Source organism: Pleuronectes platessa, chromosome 3 (assembly GCF_947347685.1).
Source record: "Pleuronectes platessa chromosome 3, fPlePla1.1, whole genome shotgun sequence".
Taxonomy (NCBI): Eukaryota; Metazoa; Chordata; class Actinopteri; order Pleuronectiformes; family Pleuronectidae; genus Pleuronectes; species Pleuronectes platessa.
Window position 1 is genome coordinate 19444356 of NC_070628.1, and position 24241 is coordinate 19468596.

General features: G+C 40.7%; 1 protein-coding gene across 3 annotated transcripts in view; it reads left to right on the top strand.

The window, feature by feature from the left end:
* The first annotated feature begins 302 nt into the window (after positions 1 to 302).
* The window catches only part of LOC128437434 (calcium uptake protein 3, mitochondrial), a 28021-nt gene continuing 4082 nt past the window's right edge, over positions 303 to 24241 (top strand). For 2 of the 3 annotated variants that reach the window (XM_053419584.1, XM_053419582.1), the window contains exons 1-11: positions 303 to 566; positions 4588 to 4735; positions 6081 to 6112; positions 6818 to 6896; positions 9540 to 9587; positions 10628 to 10710; positions 11751 to 11822; positions 13349 to 13390; positions 15789 to 15884; positions 22645 to 22739; positions 23062 to 23233. In XM_053419584.1, coding sequence (XP_053275559.1) covers positions 303 to 566; positions 4588 to 4735; positions 6081 to 6112; positions 6818 to 6896; positions 9540 to 9587; positions 10628 to 10710; positions 11751 to 11822; positions 13349 to 13390; positions 15789 to 15884; positions 22645 to 22739; positions 23062 to 23233 — 1131 coding nt within the window. The remainder of the gene's footprint in view (positions 567 to 4587; positions 4736 to 6080; positions 6113 to 6817; positions 6897 to 9539; positions 9588 to 10627; positions 10711 to 11750; positions 11823 to 13348; positions 13391 to 15788; positions 15885 to 22644; positions 22740 to 23061; positions 23234 to 24241) is intronic. The other variant, XM_053419585.1, reaches the window with a different exon arrangement.

Consider the following 24241-nt stretch of genomic DNA (forward strand, 5'->3'; position numbering starts at 1 on the left):
GCACATTTATACCTCATACATATATATGCCTCATGGGGATATGATATAATAATAAAGCCTGTATGATACTTGTTTGTTAGATGAACTGAGCTCACACATCTTTATCATGGACCTTCACCATCACTCAGTGAACCATCCAACCCTCACACTTCTCTGTGTGGGACTCGCAGCCTCAGCATCAACACAGAGGCTGCACATCTCGCGATGAAAGCGTGTGAACGCGATATTTGAGTCCTGCCCCTAAAGTTACAATAATCACAGCAGCAGCAGCGTCTCCACCACAACAACCAGCAGCAGCAGCGATGGCCGCTTTCCGCAGAGTGGCAGCTCTGGCCGGGAAGATGAACCTCTGGTCGGCGAGGAGAACAGAGCTGGTCGGCGGTCAGAGGCCCAGTGGAGGGAGAGTCCGGGGCTGTGTGGCGGTCGGGATGTGTGTCGCGGCGGGAGGCGCCGTGGCTCTTTACCTCTACAGCGACATGACGCGCGGCAGAGGCAGGAAGAGGATGGAGAGACACAGCATCAACGATTTACTGCCGACCATCCCCCGAGTCCAGGCGAAGGAGAAGGTAGGAGGCCAACAGTCTTTACTAGAGCACCAGAGCTGCAGGGCTGATGCTGAGTCTGTGGTCACATTTAAAAGTCCTCAGTAATGAGGGCCTCAGTGAGGAAGTGAAAACACACCACCGAGCGCAAAGAGTATGTCGCTCCTCTAGGCGCAGCTACACGGGCCCACCTCTGCTCTGTGGCTGGCAGTGTGTGTATGTTTTCCTCTGAGCGGACACACTGTGTCATTCATCCCCAGTTCACCCACTGGAAACTGTGTCTCACTGCTTGGCTGCTAAACCACGTGCGCGCGCACGTCCAGGCCTGGCGCTCTCCTCTCGAGCTGGTGCTGAAATGACAACAAGACGAGGATGCCACTGCCAGAGCAGATGTGTGTGAGCAGGGTGACAGTGGTGAGGCATTGGATATCATAATGTAGGGAATACAAGTCAAAGTTGTACATTCAACCTGTTTACATAGGTTCAAAGTGCAAGTAGAAAAATTTACTTAAAGTACCAACAGTAAAATTGCTAAATCCATGTTCAGAACAATATAAAATAGTGTGTAAGTTTTAGGCACTGAAAGTAAACACATCATATGTATCAGTGTCAGACAACTTCATGATGAAATTGTGGAATTAAGTTTTCAAATAAAAATGACTTTCCTCAGCTCCAGAGTCTTATGTGGTATAGTAATCTGAAAATGGATTCACATATTTTTGACATTTTATAGACCGTAAACACAAACAGATTAATTGCTGAGGTTAAGTTGTTAATTGCAGCCCCAGGTTAAAATCTATACATATATTAAATGAATGTGCTTGTACATGACTGTATTTCTGTATATATTTATATAAAATCTTGACTGATATTCACAATGAAAAGTTGACTATCATTATGAGCATCAAATCCGAATGCACAGAAATAAAGCCATAAAACTTGTATCTGCTAAGCAACGGTTCATTTCTTTCCAAACTCACATGTCCCTTTCAAACGTATCATGATAAAGTTATGAGTTAAACTAATGTGGATATGGGATAAGATAAGATAAACTCCTCTTACCAAACTGCTGCCCCTCAGTTGAATTAGGTCAGACAAATGAAGATTGTCAAAGCATAAAAACAGGACAGAGTATGTCTAGTTTATTTATTCAACACTTTTCACGGACACTACTTACACAGTGCTCCATAATCAAAGTGATAAAGTCACAGTCAGAAGAGTCATTAGTGATAAGCAAAGGAGAATAGAAAATGAAAGAAAAAGAGGTATCTTTAATACATCGGGGACTGTGGCTTGTTCAGAAACACAGATCGCACGGCTTCATCCTTCATCTGACCGGTCACTGGTATCTCCTTTTCACATTAACTTCCATTCCACAAAGGTCCACAGCTGGACCATGAGTTTCAGTTGCTATGTGCTTACTCTTTGACGGATTTTTCAGCTGTATGTTCCGTGTATGAAACTGTACCACACTCTACTATTTTGCGATGGCTATGCTGTTGGAGACCTGTAGTGATTTGCAATTATTTGTAAACCAGCTGAATTGAACTGGGAGCATTTGCTTATTGTAAGGTAGTAAATCAATCTAAAAGCCATCGTCAAACTGCTAGCTAATAATGTGAGGTATATACAGGTTGTATATGGAAAGCTGAATCTTCTTAACTGCCTGGGATAGAAGAGCTGCTTGCAGGGAAACTAGGATGACGGAGGGGTAGCCAGAGTAGAAGATGGAGATGGAGAGTCAGGCTACCTGACAGGTGAACATGTTGACGAATCAGCAACTCAACGTGGGAACAGGATAGCTCCAGTGAGGGAAAATGTAAAATAGTCTAGTATGACTCAGTAAAAGGTTGCAATAAGGATTCAGATAACAAAAACACCGTGCTGGCAGGAAAAACAAAAGGGTCAGTTGAGGTAGAAACCTGGTTGTCATAGACTTACTTACAATAACCATTGGCTGGGGACTAGCCCTAAAGGACATGGACACGGCCAAACTCTGCACAGGCTAGTCAAGACTTAAGAAGAGACTTAGGTTGTAATGTTTAATAATTCATGGTTTACTTTATACATTTTTGTTATTAAAGGTTCAGTGTGTACAATTTAGTGACATCTAGTGGTGCAGTGCATGTTGCACATGAATACCCCCTCACCTCGCCCTCCCCTCCAAACATGAAATAGAACCTATGGTAGCTTTTAGATGTCATAACAACTCAAAAGGTGTTCAGTTTGAAAGTAAAGTAAAGAAAACAACAATTTGTCTAATTTAGATGAAACACTAAAGTCACAACATTACTAGGATTATTTTATATAAAACCAATAGATCCTTTACACCAAAATCTTACACACTGAACCTTTAAACATGTTTTAAACCAAAATGTTGCCACACTGACTTAAATGGGCCCTGATGGTCTGCAATCTCTTGGTTATTGTCCATCCACAGCTAAATAAGCCTAACCTTTACTGCAGGTGCAACCACTCAATCATGAATGGACCAAATATTTATCAAATATAAACTATAAATGAGTTCTGTTACATTTGTAAGGTACTGAGAGCTCAACAGGCTGCAGCTGCAGTAGTGACAGCAGGTGGGTGTTAGGGTATCACAGTAACACCGTCCTGTCTGAGATTGTGGCCGTTTGATCGCAGTTTCACAAAAGTTACACCCTTAGCCTCAAGTGACATCACTGGAAGCAATTACCAGATGTTTGCGTAGCTCCCTCTAGAGCCAGAAAATGGCTTTACACAACTTTTTTCACATGTATAGCACTGCCTGACAATAAATAGACTTTGATGTTTAAAATTGGTGAAGTTCCCCTTCAAGAGCACAGTCAGAAAGACCATGGTTCAGCATTAGACTGGTTGTGAACGGCTTCTTCCTATTTGGAAAATTGTTTTTACCAACAGTGTCAGCAACTTATGACACCTCAGATTGAAGACGACTTTTGTCGAGGCTTTACCTGGTTAGGTGTAACTGTAATTTAGGTGATCTGATGTCAGGAGGGAACTCGGGAGGATTAGAGTTCGCAGAGTGTGGCTGGGAGAAAACCCAGGAGATGGATGAAAGAGCTGCAGCTGTGCACAGAGAATACTGGGTTGCCTGAGGGGAAAACACCTGGAGCATCTGCCGAGCAGCCAGGAAAACAAGAAGAAGCAACAGGAACAGGTTTAGTTTTGGGTACATGACATTATAACTATACAAAAACATGGTGCTGCAGTGTGAGCACTAACCTGCATTCAGATATTCTTTTCCCAAAGGAGATAACACTGCCTCTTCCATCACATTGTGAAGCACACAGCCTGTGAACCAAGTTTCCTTTTTGCAGAACTCTGTAAACTTCATTCATTAGTGAGAGTAACTGTGCTCTTCCTCTTGATTACAGTGCATTCCTATGAAGCCTAACTCTCATCTCCTATTCCTGCGTTCAAAAGCCCCCTCGGTGAAGGCAGCTTCAAAGCTTTATGAATGAATCCGTTCGCTCATTAGCATGTTAGCTGAGCTGAGGAGGAACCTCGGTGCACCGGGCCTGCAGCTAAACAGGGTTAAATTTGGAAAGCTCTCTGCTAATTACACAGCTCCATGCAGCACGATCTGTCGGCGTAGCACTTCTCCCACACTGCAGCTAATCAAGTTGAAGCGCTGGCTTCTGAGAGAAAGATGCTAATCAAGTAGAAAGTGTGTATGCATGAGTTTGTGGGCGTGCGTGCATGTGTGTGTGTGTGTGTGCGTGTGTGTGTCCCTGTTCCGTGATTGCACTGTGCCAGAGGTGCTGACTCTATTTATAATCTCACAGAGCTAAATGGAGAGAGTTGATGCCAAGAATAGATGGATCTCCTCATTACGGCGGTTCAAAAGCAGTGGAGAGGCACATAGTGTTTAATCTGGGCCGTCTGCATGAGTGGCACAGCGCTCTGTCTTCACAGAAAGCTCTCACAGCTGGAGAAGTCGCAGCGAATGTGATCAACTGAATGTCAGTCGCGTATTAATATTGCAGAAAGCAGAATGTGGTATATGTGTGATTGCTTTGACTCTTGCTGATGTCTGCAGGGACGTCCGTTTGACTTTGAAGACGGAGACGTGTACATGTCGTCCCACGAGCATCGTTTCCGCATGTTCAGCTCAGCGGAGTATGACGGGCAGCTGTACATGACCCCGCAGAACTTCATCGAGTCGGTCACCATGAATGAACCAATAAGTAAGTATCACAGACGCACAAATCACCTTCCACTCTTGTGTTCAAAACACTTGACCTGAAACAGAGCAATAATAAAATATATGGTCTTTGTATTCACTGTGAGATTAGAGTACTTGCTGTTTATGTACAGTGTACAAAATAATGTGAATTTGAGTTGGAAAATGTATAAAGAATTTATCCATCAGCTCAGTTACTGCAGGTCCCTTTACAGTTTTAGAAAGAAAAGTCAACCAGCATCACCACAGGCCAAACAAACAGTCCCAATTTATAAAGGCAGCTTTAGATCGGAGCACTTGTGTTTTCCCTCTGTAACATTCTGCTGGACTCTATCTAGATTTTTAATCTGTTTACTGATATGATCAAAATATTAGAGTTTAGCTACATTTCTTTAGTTTCCACATTTAGAGACTGGCATTTATTTTTGTAAATGTGCCTTTAAGTACCTTTGAAAACCCACTAGATTTGATGTGTTTGAGTTTGTAGATCTGCATCTGTGATCTAAATTTGATTCCCCAATGCGGATGTCAGCTCCAACATTAAAAATAGATCTATGTGTTTGACTGAGACGATGTAAAACTCTTCAAAATCCATGGTTTCAAAAGGTCTCTGCTTTTTCTGTCAGCCCTCTGCCAGTCGAAACAGATTAGTCCTCGCCAGCTAGCCTCAAAGCAGATGGCTTTACCGCTATTGTTTAGTCTGAGGTTAATGTTACTCACACACACACACACACACATGCACACACACACATGCACACTTACACTGGTGTGTGTTTGAAAATGTCCTCACAGGTTGAGATTATCACAAGCGCCCGTCCAAAAAGGCTACCATTCCTTTCTTCGGCTGCCATGTGATTGTATTGCGTGCAAACTGTGCACCTGTACGTGTTTGTTTACATCTACTGCGGCTCACTGACACACGATACAGCCGCACAAAGCCTCTCAGCAGCCGACATCCTCTAATGCGCCCTTTGAAGTTGAATTAGATGAACTTTGTTGTATAAAACAGAGCAAAAGTACTGCGTGCTCTTACAGGGACATTCCACAAACTACAAAGAAAAGCACGGGGCACTTTAGACAGTACAAATGGGTCTGTGATGATGACACTGTATATACAGCGAGTGTGTCTATGTGTGTTGGTGTGTGTGTGTGTGTGTGTGTGTGTGTGTGTGTGTGTGTGTGTGTGTGTGTGTGTGTGTGTGTGTGTGTGTGTGTGTGTGTTGTGACTGTACCCCGGCACATTTAGGCCCATTTCTAGATCATACAGATGCTATCTGACTGAGCCCACCCAAACTCCTCTCCTCTTTCTCTCCTTCTTCTCCTCTCTTTTGTCTCTCGTTCCCTGGCAGACAAGAGGCCCTGGAGGTCCCTGACCAAACAGGTGGGAGACACACGCTTAGTGCTGCTTTCTTCTGCTCCTCCATGTTGCAGGCATCTGCTGCATGTTACATCTGTCGCTGGCTTTGTGTAGGATGCAGGTTAAATCCAGGCTTTTCCACAAAGAGCTTTTTATTTAAATGGGAACGTCCTACTTTTAGTGTCAGTGCATGTATCCACTGTTAGTATTTGTGGGGAATTACAGGACGATAGCATTTAACGCTGCCACCAGCAGAAACACAGAGTTGCAATGATTGACAGTTCAGTTGGATTGATGTCTATTTTCAGTTTGTTAGACAGTTCACTGGGATGATGATACACATTTAAACTTTTACAAATATGATATATAAATGAATGCAGTTATACACTAAATGTGTTTTGATCATCAATCTCATTCTTTTCTTTTCTTTTCACACAGTATTAATTGACATTCACATATAACTTGATGCACTTTATTTTCAATACACCTGTTGACTTGTTTAAACATAAATCAGATGAACAGATGAAAATATGGACACAGCCACGGTGGCATATTTTTTCACAAATATTTATAGTTTGAGTAAATGACACAATAAGATGGATAGTTTTCTCTCTGTCTGTTTCTGTCCATGTAAAAGTTGAAATTTGAAGTTTGGAGGTCAGGATTGTGTCTTTACAGTTCATCTACTTGTGAATATATGTGTTTCTTATGTGTGTGTGTTTTTGTCAGGAGCTGGAGAAGATCCTGTCAGACACTCCCGCAGTATGGAGAGGATCCTCTAAACTGTTCCGCAACCTGAGAGAACGAGGTAGGAGAGCATACACACGCACACGCACACATACACATGCACGCGTACACACACTCACACGCACACTTATATAATCTAAGACTCTTAAACCCTGCTTTATTTGTTATCTGAGTAAATAAGCAGCAGTGAGATAATGAAAAGGTCAGTGAATGTCAGTGGTTTAGGTTTTTGCCATTGCAGTTTACATTTATTATATCTTGTTTCATTTTGGAGTCAGTGAGGGTATTCAAGATTTAGATTTATTGCAGTTTGTACATTTTGCAGCTTTTCAGTACGGTTTCATGTGTTCATGTGCACCAGTGCTTACCTGCTGAGGTGTGACTAAATAGTACCTGTGAACTTGTGTGTGTGTGTGTGTGTCACTCTAGGTGGCTCTAATCCGAGGGTTGGCCAAACAACCTGCTGAAAACACTGAAAATAAACCTCCTCTCCTCTCCTCTCCTCTCCTCTCCTCTCCTCTCCTCTCCTCTCCTCTCCTCTTCATTCCTCTCCTCTTCTTTCCTCTCCTCTCCTTGTAAACCGTTTGTTTCTGGAGAGTGTAACACAGGTTTCAAACAGTTTGACAGTGAGTCCCCATGGTGATAATCACACACGCACACAGAGACACACACTAGGATATGCTAAATATATCACACCCTGTGTAGTGCATCCCCTCTCTACCTCTATCATGATTGGGGAAAAGGAAAAGACAGAGACCAGAGGAGTGAGGAAGTGGAATGGATGAAAGGAGAAGTGGAGGGATGTAGATACATTCTTATTATATAAAGGAAAAGAGAGAGTTTGTTTTAATTTATAGACATTGCATGTCTATTACAGTAAGTATTTGCTTGGGGCATATTGTCAAGTCCACAAACACACACTCTCACTGCTCCACGAACAGAACGTGGCCTGGAATCGTTGGAAATGGACAGTGTGTTGTTTTCTTCAGTACTTATTCTCATATTTTTTTCAGTGTCAGTGTCAGCTTTCCTCCAATCTGGTCTCTGATATAAGTTGTGTGAAAAAGCTGTAAATGTGTGAGTGTCTGTGTGTGAGTGTGTGTGTTTGTGCGCACGCTTATGTCTGAACATGCTCTCCTATTCATGCCATGATGAGCAAGGACAGTTGAGGTCCCTGGAATTGCCTTGGATTGCTGAGAATAACAGAGCTGTCTGTCAAACTGAGGAATGTAGCTTTGCCAGAACATTAGTGTCTCTCTCTAGGTGTGTGTGTGTGTTGTTAATGTTTTACATAGTGACAGTAATGTTTTTACATTGCTATAGAAACATTGAATGTGTTCAACACTGTGATATATCATGGTGATAATGATTATAAAATGTGCCAATCAAGTTAACCTGTTACATTTCATGTGGGTAGCTGACTGGTAACTTGCGTGAACTGACTGAGCTGATTAGACTCATGTTGATTCTCAGTGAGATAAATATGTTGAGTACTTGATTATTACAGGGAATTATATGAATATTTCCGTCATATGAAGTGGATTTTTGAACACTTTAAACTATGAAAAAGCTCAGGAATGTTATACAACAGTTCAGGGAGGTTGTACAACAATATATTCATATATTTATATTGACAGACAGAACAGCCATGCACAAATAGAACGTATATTTTTTCACGAGAAGTTTAACCCTAATGTTAAACTCCTATTTAGATACTGCAGAATAATATAATGAAAAATAATACAGATTCATGACAACAATAAAGACATTTTTAGGCTTCCCTTAAATGTTACAATGTAAGAACTTAATAATAGGAACAATAAGCAAATAAAGGATAAACATGTTTAAAATAATATATAAAGATAACAAAATGGACATTTTGTTTCATTTTCTGTTTGTAATGATAATTGATCAAAGATAATCAACCATTTACTGTAGTTCACTGATATATGAGCGATAGTGTGAGAGTTAAAACATGCAGAATGTGATGTCGAAACCTGAGCAGTTACAGAGTCTTTGCACAGTTCAGTCTACACAGAGAAAAGAGAATTCAATCCCGAACCAGCTCTCTCTTCTACTCAAAGCAGTCATGCATCAGGAAAACACAAGGCTCACATGGCTTCGAATAGTGTCCTGTTCACCTACACACACACACATGCACACACATAAACACACACATGGGAAAGCAGTCTCCCGTAACACTCAAGCGAGTCACCCTGAACTATCTGAACGATCAGACACAGAGCGACAAAGAGGGAGAGAGATGAGATGGAGCTATACAGATTTCTAAATGGGCCTGAGGCAAGGAAGGATCACCTCCTAAAACATTTTTCACTTGCTTATCCAAACACAGACACACACACTCACACACACACATACACACACACACACACACACATACACACACATACACACACACACACACACACACTCATCACACCCCTGCCAACTCTGGACACACTTGGGGTGTAGGAAAAGAAACGGTGTGTGGCCTAATAGCTTTCGGCAGCTCAGCTTGAAGAAGACACATTTAAAGATGCTATCTTCATGAAAGGAAGGATTATGTGTGTGTGTGTGTGTGTGAGTATGTGTGTATGTGTGTGTGTGTGTGTGTGTCAGGAGGCCCACGGTCTTTGAACATCTGTAAACATTGGGTGTGTTTGACCTTTTCTTTAACTGTCTCTATTCCTGGCCTCGTTTCTAGGCATCATCTCCTACACAGAGTACCTGTTCCTGCTCTGCATCCTGACAAGTGAGTCTGCTCAAGACGTTTTTTAAGACATGAACAAAGTCCAGATAATATGCAGACCCAACTACCCAGACGCTATGAGGACTTTGCCTTTCACATGTGAACAGCACAGCAGGAGATTGTCCGGATTAGACACGTTCACAACGTCTGGATACAGCTTGTTGGAGGCAGGACCTTAGGGCAGGACACGACATATGTCTGGAGAAAGCAAATCAGACATTTGCGTTTACACAAACAGCTCCTCTAGATAATTACTATCTGAGAGCAGCGTTATACCTCTTTTACACCAAAATTTGCCGGTATACGCAGTGTACCAGTAAACCTGCTAAATACGACTGACTCCTTTCAGTGTATGCCTGAAAGTTTCTCTCTACACATCCCTCTTATATCATCCTCTCTCTTTCCCTTAGCAGTATAAACTATCCCTCTTTTAAAGAGAACAAAGTCAGTGGAGCTACGGTGCACGGTCTGAACTGTGCTCGGGCCCACCCAGGACTTAACAAGACACAATTATGACGCAGCACGGGTGGATTTCCCCTCGCCCTTAGGGTATGAGAGAAATTAAGAGACACAGAAAAAGAAAGAAAAATACTTTTTTTAATGTCTTCTTCTCCTGCTGTCGGAAACCAGAAATTTAAGTTTTTTCTCTCAGCAAATTTGAAATGAAAAATTACTGGCCCAGTTTTGGCATCTGCTGTAGCTCAGTGTGTGCCCGCATAAAATGAGAGAGCAGCCATTAATCATGACCACATTAATCAGGAAACTGCTGAGGGATTTTAATATTTCTGTCTGATCAATTTAATATATGTTCATTTAAATTCAGAGGGGGAGAGAGAGAAAGGAAGCTAATCTAAAATACATGTATGACCAGTTGCATGGGGTGTATACATTTAGCTCACAGTCCTGTAAACTGTAGATTAATCCCCCCCCCCCCCCCCCCCCTCCTGTCTTGTCCTATATGCCACTTCTTCTATTTCTGGTTTCAAAATTACCTTTAACACATGCTCACACTCACCCTATGTGCTCTCCTCTCTGTTTTCTAGAGCCCCATGCTGGTTTCAAGATTGCTTTCAATATGTTTGATGCAGACGGCAACCAGATGGTGGACAAGAGGGAGTTCTTGGTGGTGAGTCGTGATACTGAGAGAAAATCCTCCCTTGGCTGAATTTCCATGTTATAATATTCACATCTCTTTCTGCTCCCATCAAAACAGAGAAGTGTTGTGAAGGTTTTAATATAATAATCAGTGTTAATAATTAGTCTCACACTTATCCTCTAAGGGTTGTTGGTGCGAATTTGGGCATGAGCTGGAGTATATTACTATCATCTATTTTGTATATTGTCTTATAGAAAGAACATGAACAAAAATTTAACAGAGACATAATCTTTGTTTTTACCTTCCTTTTATTAAATCATTAAGCTGTAGCAATTTTTCAAATTTAAAGCATTTAAAAGGTCTGATTTCGATTCAGTGTCTCTGTGGAGGCTGGTGGGAGTGGGATGGTGCATCAACGGGAGTGGGTGGTAGTGGTGGAAAACCCTGTGGGAGCAGACAGGTGTGGAAAACAAAAAAATTCCCACATTGCGGCTTCGGCAGTAGGCTTTGATTTTTGCCGGCTAGTGACACATGTGGTCAAATGAGCAGAGTATTTAACTTAATGCAGATCAGACTGTGTATAAAGATGGATGATGCATCTACAGTTCCTCCCACTATCCAGAAATGAACGCTGCCATTTTGTGCATTTAGAGCCAGATTCTCCAAATCAGTGACTGGGAGGATGGAGCTGCGGTAGCAAGGTCCTGTTAATGCACAAATATATAAGAGCTCGACGTGTGCTGAAAGTAAAATAAAATCAACAACCACTCGCCTGATAGTGATTTCTGGACAGCTAAAGTTGTTTCCTGCCGCATGATTTAGTATTGATCAATAGGCTACTCCTATATCTGTGAAAATAAGTCACATCCGAAACCAAACTAGTAAACCAACACTCTCATAGTCATTAAGTCGAAAGAGCGGTGCTGGGATCCCATCACAGACCAGTCTGAACGAGTCACTGACCCTGTGAACCCAGTGGATGTTTCACACTTGAGCATTTAAGCTTCAAACGGAGCTTTAGATCTGACTTTGAATCGTCAAAGAGATCCTGATTCTTACTCTCGTTACAGCTTCAGGAGATCTTCCGGAAGAAAAACGAGAAGAAGGGAAGGAAGGGAGATGCTGAAAAGTCAGCACAGTTGGTAAGAACACGGGACCAGTGTGTGTGTGTGTGTGTGTGTGTGTGTGTGTGTGTGTGTGTGTGTGTGTGTGTGTGTGTGTGTGTGTGTGTGTGTGTGTGTGTGTGTGTGTGTGTGTGTGTGTGTGTGTGTGTGTGTGTGTGTGTGATGGATACAAGGGGATTATAGATGTATAAAGTCTTATGTGTTAAGTTTAAAGTTAACCTTACTGTTTCTGTTACTTGCCTCTTCAAATGGCATGTGAATACATCCATGTATATATTATGGCACAGCACTTCTTATGTCACCTCTGTAAGGTGAGTGCTGCGTCAAACTGTGGATGTGGATGAATTGAAAATAACACGTCATCACCCAAGTTAGTTCTCATCTGTATTGAAGCAGGTGTTAGTTACAGTTAAACCAGTCATGTGACCATGTTGGATTGCATGCTGCCTTCTAGAAGCTGTTTCTGACACTGTGGTAGGTGCTGTGATTTGAATGTGTACTGACGGTTATCCCTCCTGTTATATCCGATACACTCTCAAATCGATGTGTCTCTCTCAGCACAACTGTGGTCGACATTTAGGAACAGCCCTGGTCACCTTGATTTATTCCACTGCATCTTTCCATCACTGGTTTTATTATTATGACTATCAATGAAAAGCGTTCAAGTGGAAATGCATACCCTACATGCTCGTGCTATATCACTTCTTTGTGACCTCTTCATGACAACACTTATCATATGATTGAGGAATATTTCCTATTGATATAAGTCTATGTAACTATTATTTGCTAAATATTTGTTAAAAAAAAAAATCTTCACCTTTGATCAATCAGCTGATCTAGAGATACCTCATAATTAGAAACATGCATTTGATGGGCTAAGTTTTGTCTTTTTCCAAGAATTTGAAAAATGTACAATTAATCTACAATCAGTAGACTGCATACCTCCATCAAGGCTCAACAGTCTCCTTATGAAACCACATTTAAATTCACTAAATTCAGACATGCCTGATATACGTCTTCAAGATTCTGTAGTTATTCTCATAAGTATCAACATGTTGAAAAATGTTGAAAATTCCTTATGTCACAATAGTAAAGAAAGCCCAAGATCCGCACCCAATTATGGTTGGATTCTTTCCTGATCCATACCACATCCTCCCCATAGGTTTTATGGTAATCTGTCCAGTGGTTTGTGTGAATCCTGCTAACAGACCACTGAAATCCACCACTGCTGAAGAGACCGAAAAGAAATGCACAGAAATTAACAGAAACAAAGTTAGGTGTCCACCACACTCACAGTTTGACACCAACGACCTCTGGGAGGTGCAGTGTAGTGTTGTAACTCAGTGTGTGTTTGTGTGGTTCTGATATGTAATCACAGATGTGTTGAAAAGGACACATCTCTCTGCAAAGTGTATCCACAGCCTCTTTCCTTGCATGTACTAACATGTCTTTTACCTTCTCTCCTCCTCCTCCTCTCTACTCCTCCTCCTCTCTGGCTGCATGCTCTGAAACTTCTCTTCCTCATGTCTCTCTCTGTTTGTTAGAGTATGCAGCTCTATGGATATCAGGTTGCCCCCATGAACAGCGTATGTATCCAAAACCATATCCCCTTAGTGTGCTCTCTGCTTTACTTGATGTTAAAGGAACAACCTTTGTGTTTTCATGTGAAAGAAAGAGGAGTTTTACTTGTCAATTGAATCCATACAAATCAAATCTGTTGGCATGTGAGGCATATATATTAAATACATATATTTAGCATTTTAAATATACAATTACAGCTCTTATCCACTCGGTGTTTGACTGATTAAAAACCGCTGTAATATTTTCTATTATTTTTTTTACCCATTTTTATGATAAAGATAATTCTCTACCTAAGTATAATAAATACAAAAATTAAATGTTACTCCTATTGCTTTCAAGTTAGGTGATGAATACGATACGACTCTCCTATCTTTCTGCTGATTAAGCAGCCATAGCCAGTTAGCTTATCTTAGCATAAATACGGGAAACAGCTAAAAACACCGGGCTCAGTCAGTTTATAGGCACCGATAAAGCTCACTAATTAAAGTGCTGTAACTTGACCCTACTGGTTATCAGACTGGGCAAGAACGCAAAATATGCAATACCAATTGGTCTGTTTAAACTAAAAGTAAATCGTTGTGACACATTAAGACAGTATAGTAGAGACATAGAGATATATAATGAAGAGAGATATGGTGACTGTAGTTATTAAACCTATAACAGATTCATATAACAAGTGATTCTTCGTGACTTTATCACCAGCTTCACAACCTCACAGGCACCTGGCTATAATGAAATCTGGAAAGCCTTTGCAGATGTAAATGACAATTACATGGGGATATCAATAGGACGGTGTAATGCACATATCTCAAAGCCTCAACCCTGCCCCCGTCCATGTCTCTCTTTTCGAGGTACAATGTGCTCATAGGCTCTTTGAAAGGATGGATTCAATTAAAGACAGGGTGTCCAACTGTCAGGTCCGCTGGTCAGTGATTGATCGAGGGTGGGATGAATGGCGAGAGAGAGAGATGGCATAAAAAAAGGGAATAGGTTTAAGGGGTCAGGAGAAATGGACTCTTACGAATAAGAGAGTGATGTAATTTAGAATGATTTGAGACGCTCGGAACTCTAAACACAATCGGATGGGGTAAATTTTAGACACGTGTTGTTTGTGTGTGCGTGTGTGTGTGTGTGTCCGTGTGTGCGTTGTGGAGATTCTGTGAAAAAACATTTTGAGGGAGGTTTTGTCTTGTGGACATTCACATTTCCACTCTAAAGAAGGCCAACAAGTTACATTTGTCTATTTGTGAGAGATGGTTTTTCTAATGATTTATAATAAAATGTATACTTTTTTCTATTGAAGAAAATCCAATATACATACGTATTCTATACAATGATTATCACATACCAAATTAGGCTGGAAATAACTGTCAAAATTAAACTAGTAAGAAATAATTAATTTAAAATTTGGACACTTTATGTTCAAATATTGTTTCAAACAAATGTTCACTTGAGACACAACATCCAGTGTCTGCCCACCTGATGAAAATAGAGGACAGTGTGGAAAATCCATTATGGGGACATATAGGCTACTGTCCACGACCTGCACACTATCAACCATTAGTCTGTATTTGGACTATGAGAGCTCTCTCTCTCTCTCTCTCTCTCTCTCTCTCTCTCTCTCTCTTTTACACACACACACACACACACACACACACACACACACACACATGCTCCTGGTCCTGTCAGTGTTGTGATGGATGGCTGTATTGTCACTGTGAAGTTAAGAGCGGTGCAGGGTCATGTTAAAATGGCTGCTGCTGCCTCCTCCCTGGAGAGAAGGACGAGCTGGGTGGTCAGGGAGCTCGACACTGTGGTTGGTTGGTTTGTAGGCTTTTTTCAACGTGGGGTGTTATAGTTTAATGGGCTCGTTGTAGGGAAACCTTTTTAGGGTGTAAAAATTGTGCATTTGCCACAGAGATTAATTAGATACACAATTTCATTTTATTGTTGTATTCATTGCTGACTCAGCACAAAGGCAACGTAACGACATGGTCGATTTAGTGATTTAATTATAGAAACAATGCAGCAGAGTCCCCATCAATAATCCGTAGGTTATTTATTTGCGTATGTGAACATATTTTTATGAATTTAAGCGAATGGTTTAATTTTACAATATAATCAAATATTGCACACAAAAAAACTTTTGCTGAATTCTGTTTTTTTTAGGTCAGATCAACATAAATCATTTTATCCTACTTTTTCCCCTTCCCCAGTCTTATTACTATTCACTATACTGTATGTTCTGCCTTGTTTAGCATAATGGTCTCTCATATTGGGTAGATCCGGATTCAGTATTTTTTACCCATGATTGCTACTGTGTTTGACACTGTTCATTCATATGCTGTATATATATCTGTTTTAATTTCAAAATAAGATGGCCCTGCTTGACCGCTCCCACAGGTGCTTAAAAAAGACAGTCAGGAGTTTATGGCGCGGAGTTACTGGGACGTTCTGAGGCGAAGTGCCAGTCAAGTCCTGTTTTCTGACCTGGCCGAGGTACATAGACCCAACTGTCCTCTGTCCCTTTATCACTGCATCCTTCACCCTTCACTCTTCATCTTTCAGATCCCTCTAGATTGTGTAGATCCTCCAAATATCCCTGTAGGCTCAGAGTAATGTAGCTGCATCAAGCTTCGCCAGATTTGGAAAGGAAAAGTTATGAAATTAAATGAAACCTTTCAATTAAAAGCTTTACTTGATATGTTAGCATGAAAGGCATAAATAAGGCAAACAATTGTACCTTAACATGCCTTATTGTTCATATGTTCACAGCTAAAAGAGAAAGAAAGAATAAGAAGTTTTTTGTCAATGTGGGCTCATTGAAAAATGTTATGTTCATCTTAACTCTTTCATTCTGGTTTGGCTTGAAACTGATGATGTTTGTAGACTCATCTGTCATATTGTTGTCTTCCTTTTCACAATCTTATTTAAGATTTAGGATTCCTCCTTATCTTTTCCCACATCCCTCTATTTTGTCCTACCACATTCTGTTTTATACAAATCCATTATCAAGTTAGGTTACTCACACAGGTTTCCTGACATTAATTTGTTCTGGATGAGCTAAAATACTTGTTTGGCTCATGTCCATCACATTGATCTTTTTCTAATATTTAGATAAATTTATGGCAAAACCATTTTTATCTCTCTTTGACTGACCATTTGCATGAGATCTGCAATAAACTCAGCTTCCTCCTCCCTAACCCATTTCTTTTCTGATGAACAAATATAACAGGATGCCTTTTCTTTATATTTGTTCTAAATGATTATTTATGTTTGAAGAAATTAACTCTTTGTTTTTGGTGTAGTGTGCTGTCGCGACAGCACTGATCCACAAACATTAGTTAGAAGAAAGACGTTGTAATGTCCATACAGTGATAGCCTGTTCTGTTTCTAACCTGCCTTCTGTTATTCTGCTTTTGTATGTGTATCTGTGCCTTGTTATCTGTGCCGTGTTGTGGCCAGTGTTGTAGCTTTGTGGTCAGATCATATTCACTTTACTACTCCACAACATGTTTAATGACGCAGGTATATGATAATAAGAAGGCTGACTGCAGAGCACATACAAAAACCTTGATCATTAGCACCACTCACTCACACTGCATCACAAAGAATATATGATGAATTTTAAGTACAGTAATCTCTTGCTTTTATACTTTGAAATGCATTTAGAAATATTTATACATAATTTATCACTGGCTTGAGCAATTCACTCTAAGTGGTGACCTGTGACATGTGGCTAGAAGGCGATTGATACATTCAATTAACTCTTGAAAGCTTCCACTTCAAAGATAATACAGCTAACGTGTTATTTATTATTTAGTTTTATCTCATTTAAGAAATCTAGTACAGAATTAATAGGAAAACAAGACAAAGAGTTATGTAACAAGCTCTGTGAGGCTGTGTGTGATGCCAAACGCTAACATTAGCATACTAACCTGCTCACAACAACAATACTAACATGCTAATGTTTACCAGGGCTAATGTTTACCATGTTCTCCATCTTAGCTAACACTTGCTAATCAACACCAAACACAGAGAACAGTTGAGCCTGATGGGTGTGTCAGCTAGACTGCAGTCAAAGAAAACAAGTTTAGCATAAATTGTATATTTTACCTGATCGTGGCAATTCATGCTAAGGAAAAGGTTCACCAAAGTTATAACAGTTCAGTCAGAAGAGGACATGATGTGCCGTGGTTAGCAATCCAATAGCCAAATTGATTTGTCACCGAAAGAAAACTAAATATATCACCCTTGTGATAAAGGGTTAGACTCTATATGAAGATGGATGACATGACAGCTCCCCAAAAGTGAAGCCAAATCATCTTGATCACCCCCTGGTGGCTGGCTGCAAGTAAAGTTCATAAACCCTGCCTCCTCTTTGTTAGTGGATGGAACATTCACCATATCTGTCAATTCTTATCACACCGATAAGGGTTAATTCAAGTAAATTCTGTTTGCGATATTCGAGATGTGAGATGCGAGATGGCAGCATTCTTATCTGGGATGTTTTGGCTTCATTTCTGAATAGTGGGAGAAAGTGGAGATGAGTTATCCATCTTTATATACAGTCTATGTATGGGCCACAAATTACTCTATAAAATAACCTTTCATATACTAAGATTTTTCTATCTGTTGGACTTACCAAACGATGGACAGACATAGAGCCACTCACTAGAATGTGTCAAGATCTGTTACAAGCAAAGAAACAAACAAAAATGTGAATCTTATCTTGTTCCAATATTTAGAAAACTCCTATTAAGTTTGACCTTTTGGTGGTATGTTCATGTGCACCACTGATATGTGTAACACAAGGTGATGGTGCAGGTAACGATTAATAGCAGTTAGCACAGCGCTAGCAGGCTAGCTGACTAATGACAGACTGTTCACTGTGGTGGCGGCGGAAGCTGAGGTGGCGGTAATGACAGTGGAGTGTAATGGGGCTGACCTTGTATTTACACTGAGCAGCCTTTCATCTGCCGGGATGTCAGACGGACAGAGGGGACGAATCAGACAAAGAGGGGGAGGCAGGGGTGAGAAAAATAAAGGAAGAATAACCGAGACATTGAAAGTTTGCGGGATTACGAAATACGTGCTGGGATTATTAAACAAAACCAAAAAGGTGAGGCAGTGGGGACAGTAGAAGCCAAAAGAGAAATAAAGATCTGTCAGATCCAATAAGTAGGAAAACCTCAGGGTGTAGAAAAAGGAAGAGATAAAATCACAGAGACAACAAACAGGTGAGAGAGGCCCAAAGGAGATGACACAGGTCAGCAGAGAGAACAAATGTTCAGGAACAAAGTGGGAGTGTGGGGCGGGGGGGTTAGGGAAGCACATTTAGGGGAAAAGAAAGAAACAGGTTGTATTTAGAGAAAGATGTGTTTACTCAACAGATTAGTCACCATTATACCTCTTTGCTTTTGTCTGGAGAAGAAGGGAGTGACTGACAGGCAGAGAGGGGGGAGGGAAAGAGCAAATCACCTCCATGTTTGTCAGGTGAAGGAGGCACTGACGGTTACGAGGAGAAGGGAGATCAGGGTAATCAGATCGGGGCCCAGGTAAGAGGGGAAAGAAGAGATAAAAGAGAGATAGAGAGAGGGTGGGAGGTAAAGAGCAGAGGGGGGGAGACACAGGAGGGGAGAGAAGAACAGGTCATGGGGAGGGAAAGGAGGGGGAGGTGTTTTTACCATGGAAGGTGGGATTGACCGACAGTCTGACTGACTTGACTTGAGCTCTTCCTCTGAGGTGTTACTCACAGGTGAGGAAGACTGTTTAGTGTTTACATCAGTAATGACTGTTTTTAACTTTGACTCCGTGATCAAAGCTCTCACACACACAAACACACACACTCACTCCCACATACGCAGATAGACAAATAGGCACATGCATGCACCAGGTGTTGGCTCGTGCCTTGTGGGCGTGGTAACCATTACGTCCTCACTGGGATGATGAGCTCACACTGCTGCTCACACTTCCAGGTAATCCCTACCTGTTATGAACAGGTAGGGATTACGTCAAGTTAGACTGACATGGGTTCAGGAAGGGTCAATATCAATACCAGTAGCTTGATAGCTTGACTATCATTTAGTTTAGGGGAAATAAAGGCGGGGAAAAAAAGAGCTGATAATGTATTATTGACAAAGGAAAAATCCGGAACTTTTCTCTAGTTAGTCTTCTTAATTTAAAATAAATAATTGATACATGAATAAAAATCTTTCTAATTGATAATGTAGCATATAACTACTGTATGCTTATTAGTTGCATCAGTTATGAAATTATTACTTCTTAAAGCTGTACTAATCAATTGCAATATATTAACAATGGCTCAAATTATTTTGTATAATATGAAATGTTTACCTTGTAATCATTAGCCCACTAAAAGTATGACTCGATAGTTTTCCCTCAGTTGTTCAAAGTATTTTAGCACCTTTGAGCTCATTTTTTTAGGCCTTATGGATCAAAGTTGACTATTTTGGTCTCATCCACCTTCTTTCCAGCTGCTGCTCTTCAGCTTAATATAACATGAAGCATCAAACAGCTAAAGAGACAGATAGAAAGCTCAAGAGTTGGTGGAGACCAAAACGGAGCTAGAATATAGTGAATATTGGAGCTTCATTTACCAGGAGGCCAGAAACCAAACTTAAAAAATTGAACTTGTTTACTGTAACGACTTAGTAAAGTCAAAATAAATAAGTTTTGGATTAACAGCTTCTGTGACCTTCAGCTGTTACTGCTGCTTTATCAGTCAGTATTGGGAAAAGCATAAAACGCACTGCAACAGTGAATAAGCAGCGATGAGATTCATTGTGAATCCATTTATCACATTTTACCAAACATAAACAAATGGTTATCTTGTTTTCAGAGAAAAACCTCAAATAGTTTTGCATTAGGAAATAAACTTGGGAATAGGGAAAGCCTTCAAGAGGGGCAAACACACACCACCTGGATGCTGTCTAGATGTTATGAACAGCTCATGTGTCATGAAGGCAAAAGTTATGAGTCAGTTTTAAGATAAAAGAGCAAAAAGTGTTTTGTCCCGTTGTCCGTAATCAGGGGGTTAATTATAAGACCCTCGAGTATGTGAGACACACAAAACAAGACACCGAAATGATATGTCTGTGTTTATATGAAGGAAATCCTCCTTTGTCCCTAATCAAAGACTGAAATACCAGACTGCAGCGTGAATCAGAAACAGACACTGGGTGTCACTCTGACATTCCTGGTCCGAAAACAGAGTTAACTTTAACTTTTTATTCTCAGAGTTACCAGTCTGCCTTCATTACAGCTAAATTGACTTGAGAGCGCTCTATTTGGAATTTGGTTGGTGGCGTTATCTACTACATCTCACAGTCTAGAGAATATTACCAGTGTGCATGCAAGTAGCTAAGACTGAGATCCATAACCTGATTTAGCTGACTCCTCTTAATGCTTACCTACACAATGGACTTTTTCCAATGGGCTTTTTAGTTCATCAATCAACCATCTCTCCCAACCTAAGAAGATGTGATCAACAAGTTCGGATAGAAACACAAAAAGATTTCCCCTGTCCCATAAAATCATTTAAAATGTTTCTATCTTGTAAAACTGGAGGTTTCAGAAATCTAAAAAAATCTGTGAGGGCAAAAATCACTGTAGCATACATTTTGGAGAAATGTGAAACCATTGATGTATCATAAAGTTGAACTGTGCTTTTTTTTAAGTTAAATAACAAAAAGGTGGAAATAGTGATCGACTTTACATTTTAGTCACCTATCACCGTCATATGTAATATATCGCCAATATAATCTTCAGTATCTTTTTACCTTAACTTGAACTTTACACGGTCATCCAGGTCACTATGCACAGTTTTCTCTCTGTTATTATCCTGCAGCTTTGCACATTTCTGATATAAATATTACACCAATCAAGCAAAACAAAAATCTTTACTGTAAAACACATCTTTTTTTTTGTAAACCTCTGTTATCTTGTTTGACAATTTCTTCCCATCCCACATCGGATTTTAGGATTTTACCCTCGAGGTAGAACCTTGAATGGCATTGTGGCGATGATGATTATTTTGATGATGCTGATGGAAATGGCACAAAATGCTCTTCCTCCTTATAGAGGGACATGAGATTTCCCCCGATCTGATGTCTGCATATTCCTCAGCATGGCCCTGGATTGGACAGAGGCTGGGGGAGGTTGGCTGGGTGGGGGCATGGCAGGGAGAGAGTAAAAAAAAGTCATATCTTTTTGCCCTGATGCTGGCTGACCTTTTTCTTTTTTTCTGGAATTGCCCAAAAGCAACTTTCAAAAGTCACCTTTTTCTAAGATAGACATTGAGAACTACACACTTTAACTTTGAGGTTAAAAAATTATCTCATCGTACTCAGTGTTAAACCGCAGCATAAACAAATAGCATAAACAGGACAAAGCCTATTAAAAGGGCTGAAATGACCAGGATGTAAGACCGACAGACATGTAAACGCACCCATGAGTGTCATCGTTTGATGGAAAAAGGTGGAATCCCCTCACATTCTCTGCATTTGTGCTTATGTGGGTTTTTATATCTTTTTTGAACGACTGCTGTTTGTGATTTGAGGTTCTGTTGGGGTGTGGTGATATGGCATTTGCAGACAAATGCATGAGATGGGGTGGCTTCAATGTGCCTGTGTGCTCTATGTCACTGTGCCAGCTTGGTGTTTTGTTGGTGTCTGTCTCGCTCTTCCACATGTCTTCTTTCCCTCTCGTCTACAGCCTTGTTGACCTGTCCGTCCCTGTCTTTTTGTCTATGCTCTTCTACAACCTGAATTCTCCTCCTGTCATTGTTTCTGTTTCATTCTGCTACAGCAACACTCCTCACCAGTCTAGGCTGCAGGGAGAGAATTCAGCCTAGTACCTTTCACTTTGATCAAATCGCTGATGCAGGTGATCTTGACTCTCGACAGAAACATTTAAACCATTTATATTTTTCACTCATACTCAATTTTACTGACACGATACTATTGAGGAGGTTGAACTTGAAACTTATTGCTGCCTAGACTGGTATGTTGATGTCACAACGTTGGCTTATCATCTGTCTGAGCTTATTCGGGTTTATGCTGCACGTTCTGCACACGTGCAGCATAAACCCGCTTCCTGCTCGGCTGGCACCACAGTCGCTATATTTGATTGATGATGGACTTATCCTGCCCTCTGCTTCTCCTCCAATCACATTGATTAGTTGATCAGTAGCCACTCATTGATTCTCTGTTATTCCTCCCTCTGTGATGATTCTTAGCGATCAGATGAGACTATTACAATCGACACCACCCTGCTGGTCCATTTCTTTGGGAAGAAAGGGAAGGCAGAGCTGACGTTTGATGACTTTTACAGGTATGAAGTAGAGCGCATTCCTCTGCCAAGGCCCAAAATGTGTCAAATGTGTTAAATCAAGACCCATTAATTATTCCCTGGGACAATAGTGAAAGAATGTTGGAAAAAGCATCTTGCAATATCAAATTTCACAGATCCACTCAGCCTTTCTTGTGTAAATCTTGCTTACAAACCGGATGGTGAAAACATACTCTCCTTGGTGGATGTAGCAATATTCACTGGACATCATAATATGAGTGATACAAAAACTCAAACTAATCACAAATGTTACAAAAATGCTTCTTTATTGCCTAAATGGAATGGTCCATCTTCTCCTCTTCAGGTTTATGGACAACCTGCAGACAGAAGTGTTGGAAATTGAGTTTCTGACCTACTCTAAAGGAATGACCACCATCAGCGAGGAAGACTTTGCAAAAATCCTCCTGCGCTTCACCAATGTGGAGAACATCAGCGCCTACTTGGAGAACGTCCGCCAGTGTATACCTGATGAGAAGGTGCAGTACATACACCCACACACTTATTTTACTCTGACAGGTGATACTTGAGAGTCATACGCTTTACTTGAGATAACACCAGATACATTTCCTTGTCTTTTATCCATCTGTCAAATCTCTTCTTCCTCCTCTCTGTGTGTCCCTGCCTTCCAGCCATCTTGTGCGTCCGTAATTTCCCACCGCTGTCTCTGCCTGAGGCTGTTGTGACTCTCCACACTTTAATGCTCCACTGCCTCACTTGACAAAACACAATACCACAAACACTTACAGCACTTTCAATAATATCTATCTATCTCTCCATCTATCTATCTATCTATCTATCTATCTATCTATCTATCTATCTATCTATCTATCTATCTATCAATCTATCTGTCTATCTACATATCTCTCTGTCTGTCTTTCTGTCTGTCTGTAGTCTTTATGCCACCCAACTCTATCTTTCTGTCCCTCCCGTCTTTCCTCTTCATGCTGTGGGAGAAGCAGGAGGTTGGTCTCTGCATCGTACGACACGCAGCCTGCGGATACGTTCTGTCTCTCCTGCTACTTTAGGCCGCCATCTTGTTTGTGTGACCATATAAGGGTTGGCTTGACTGCTCGTTACGCTATTTTTGATCTGCATCTTTTCCTGCAAACCTACGATAACTGAATGTCTTTATTATTCTTGAATGTGTAACATCTGTTACTAATCTAGCTTTTCAATGTAATAGGTTGGATCTTGATTCATAGCACACAGCATGTGGCGGTCATCACAACACTTACATGTTATTGAAAGCACAATATCTTTACATAAAGGAAATCATCTGGCTTTACAGTCACATCTACACTGTACAGTCACATGTGGTCTGACCTTCCAGCCAAGTGTGGCTTCATCTTATCACTGTATGCAGCTACTTCCGGATTATGACACACTGCAAGAAGGCTGCTGTTTATTTTCCCATATCATGCACATACAACCCTTCATTAATGGCTTACCGTGTCATTCATTTCACTATTACATTGGATCTCTTG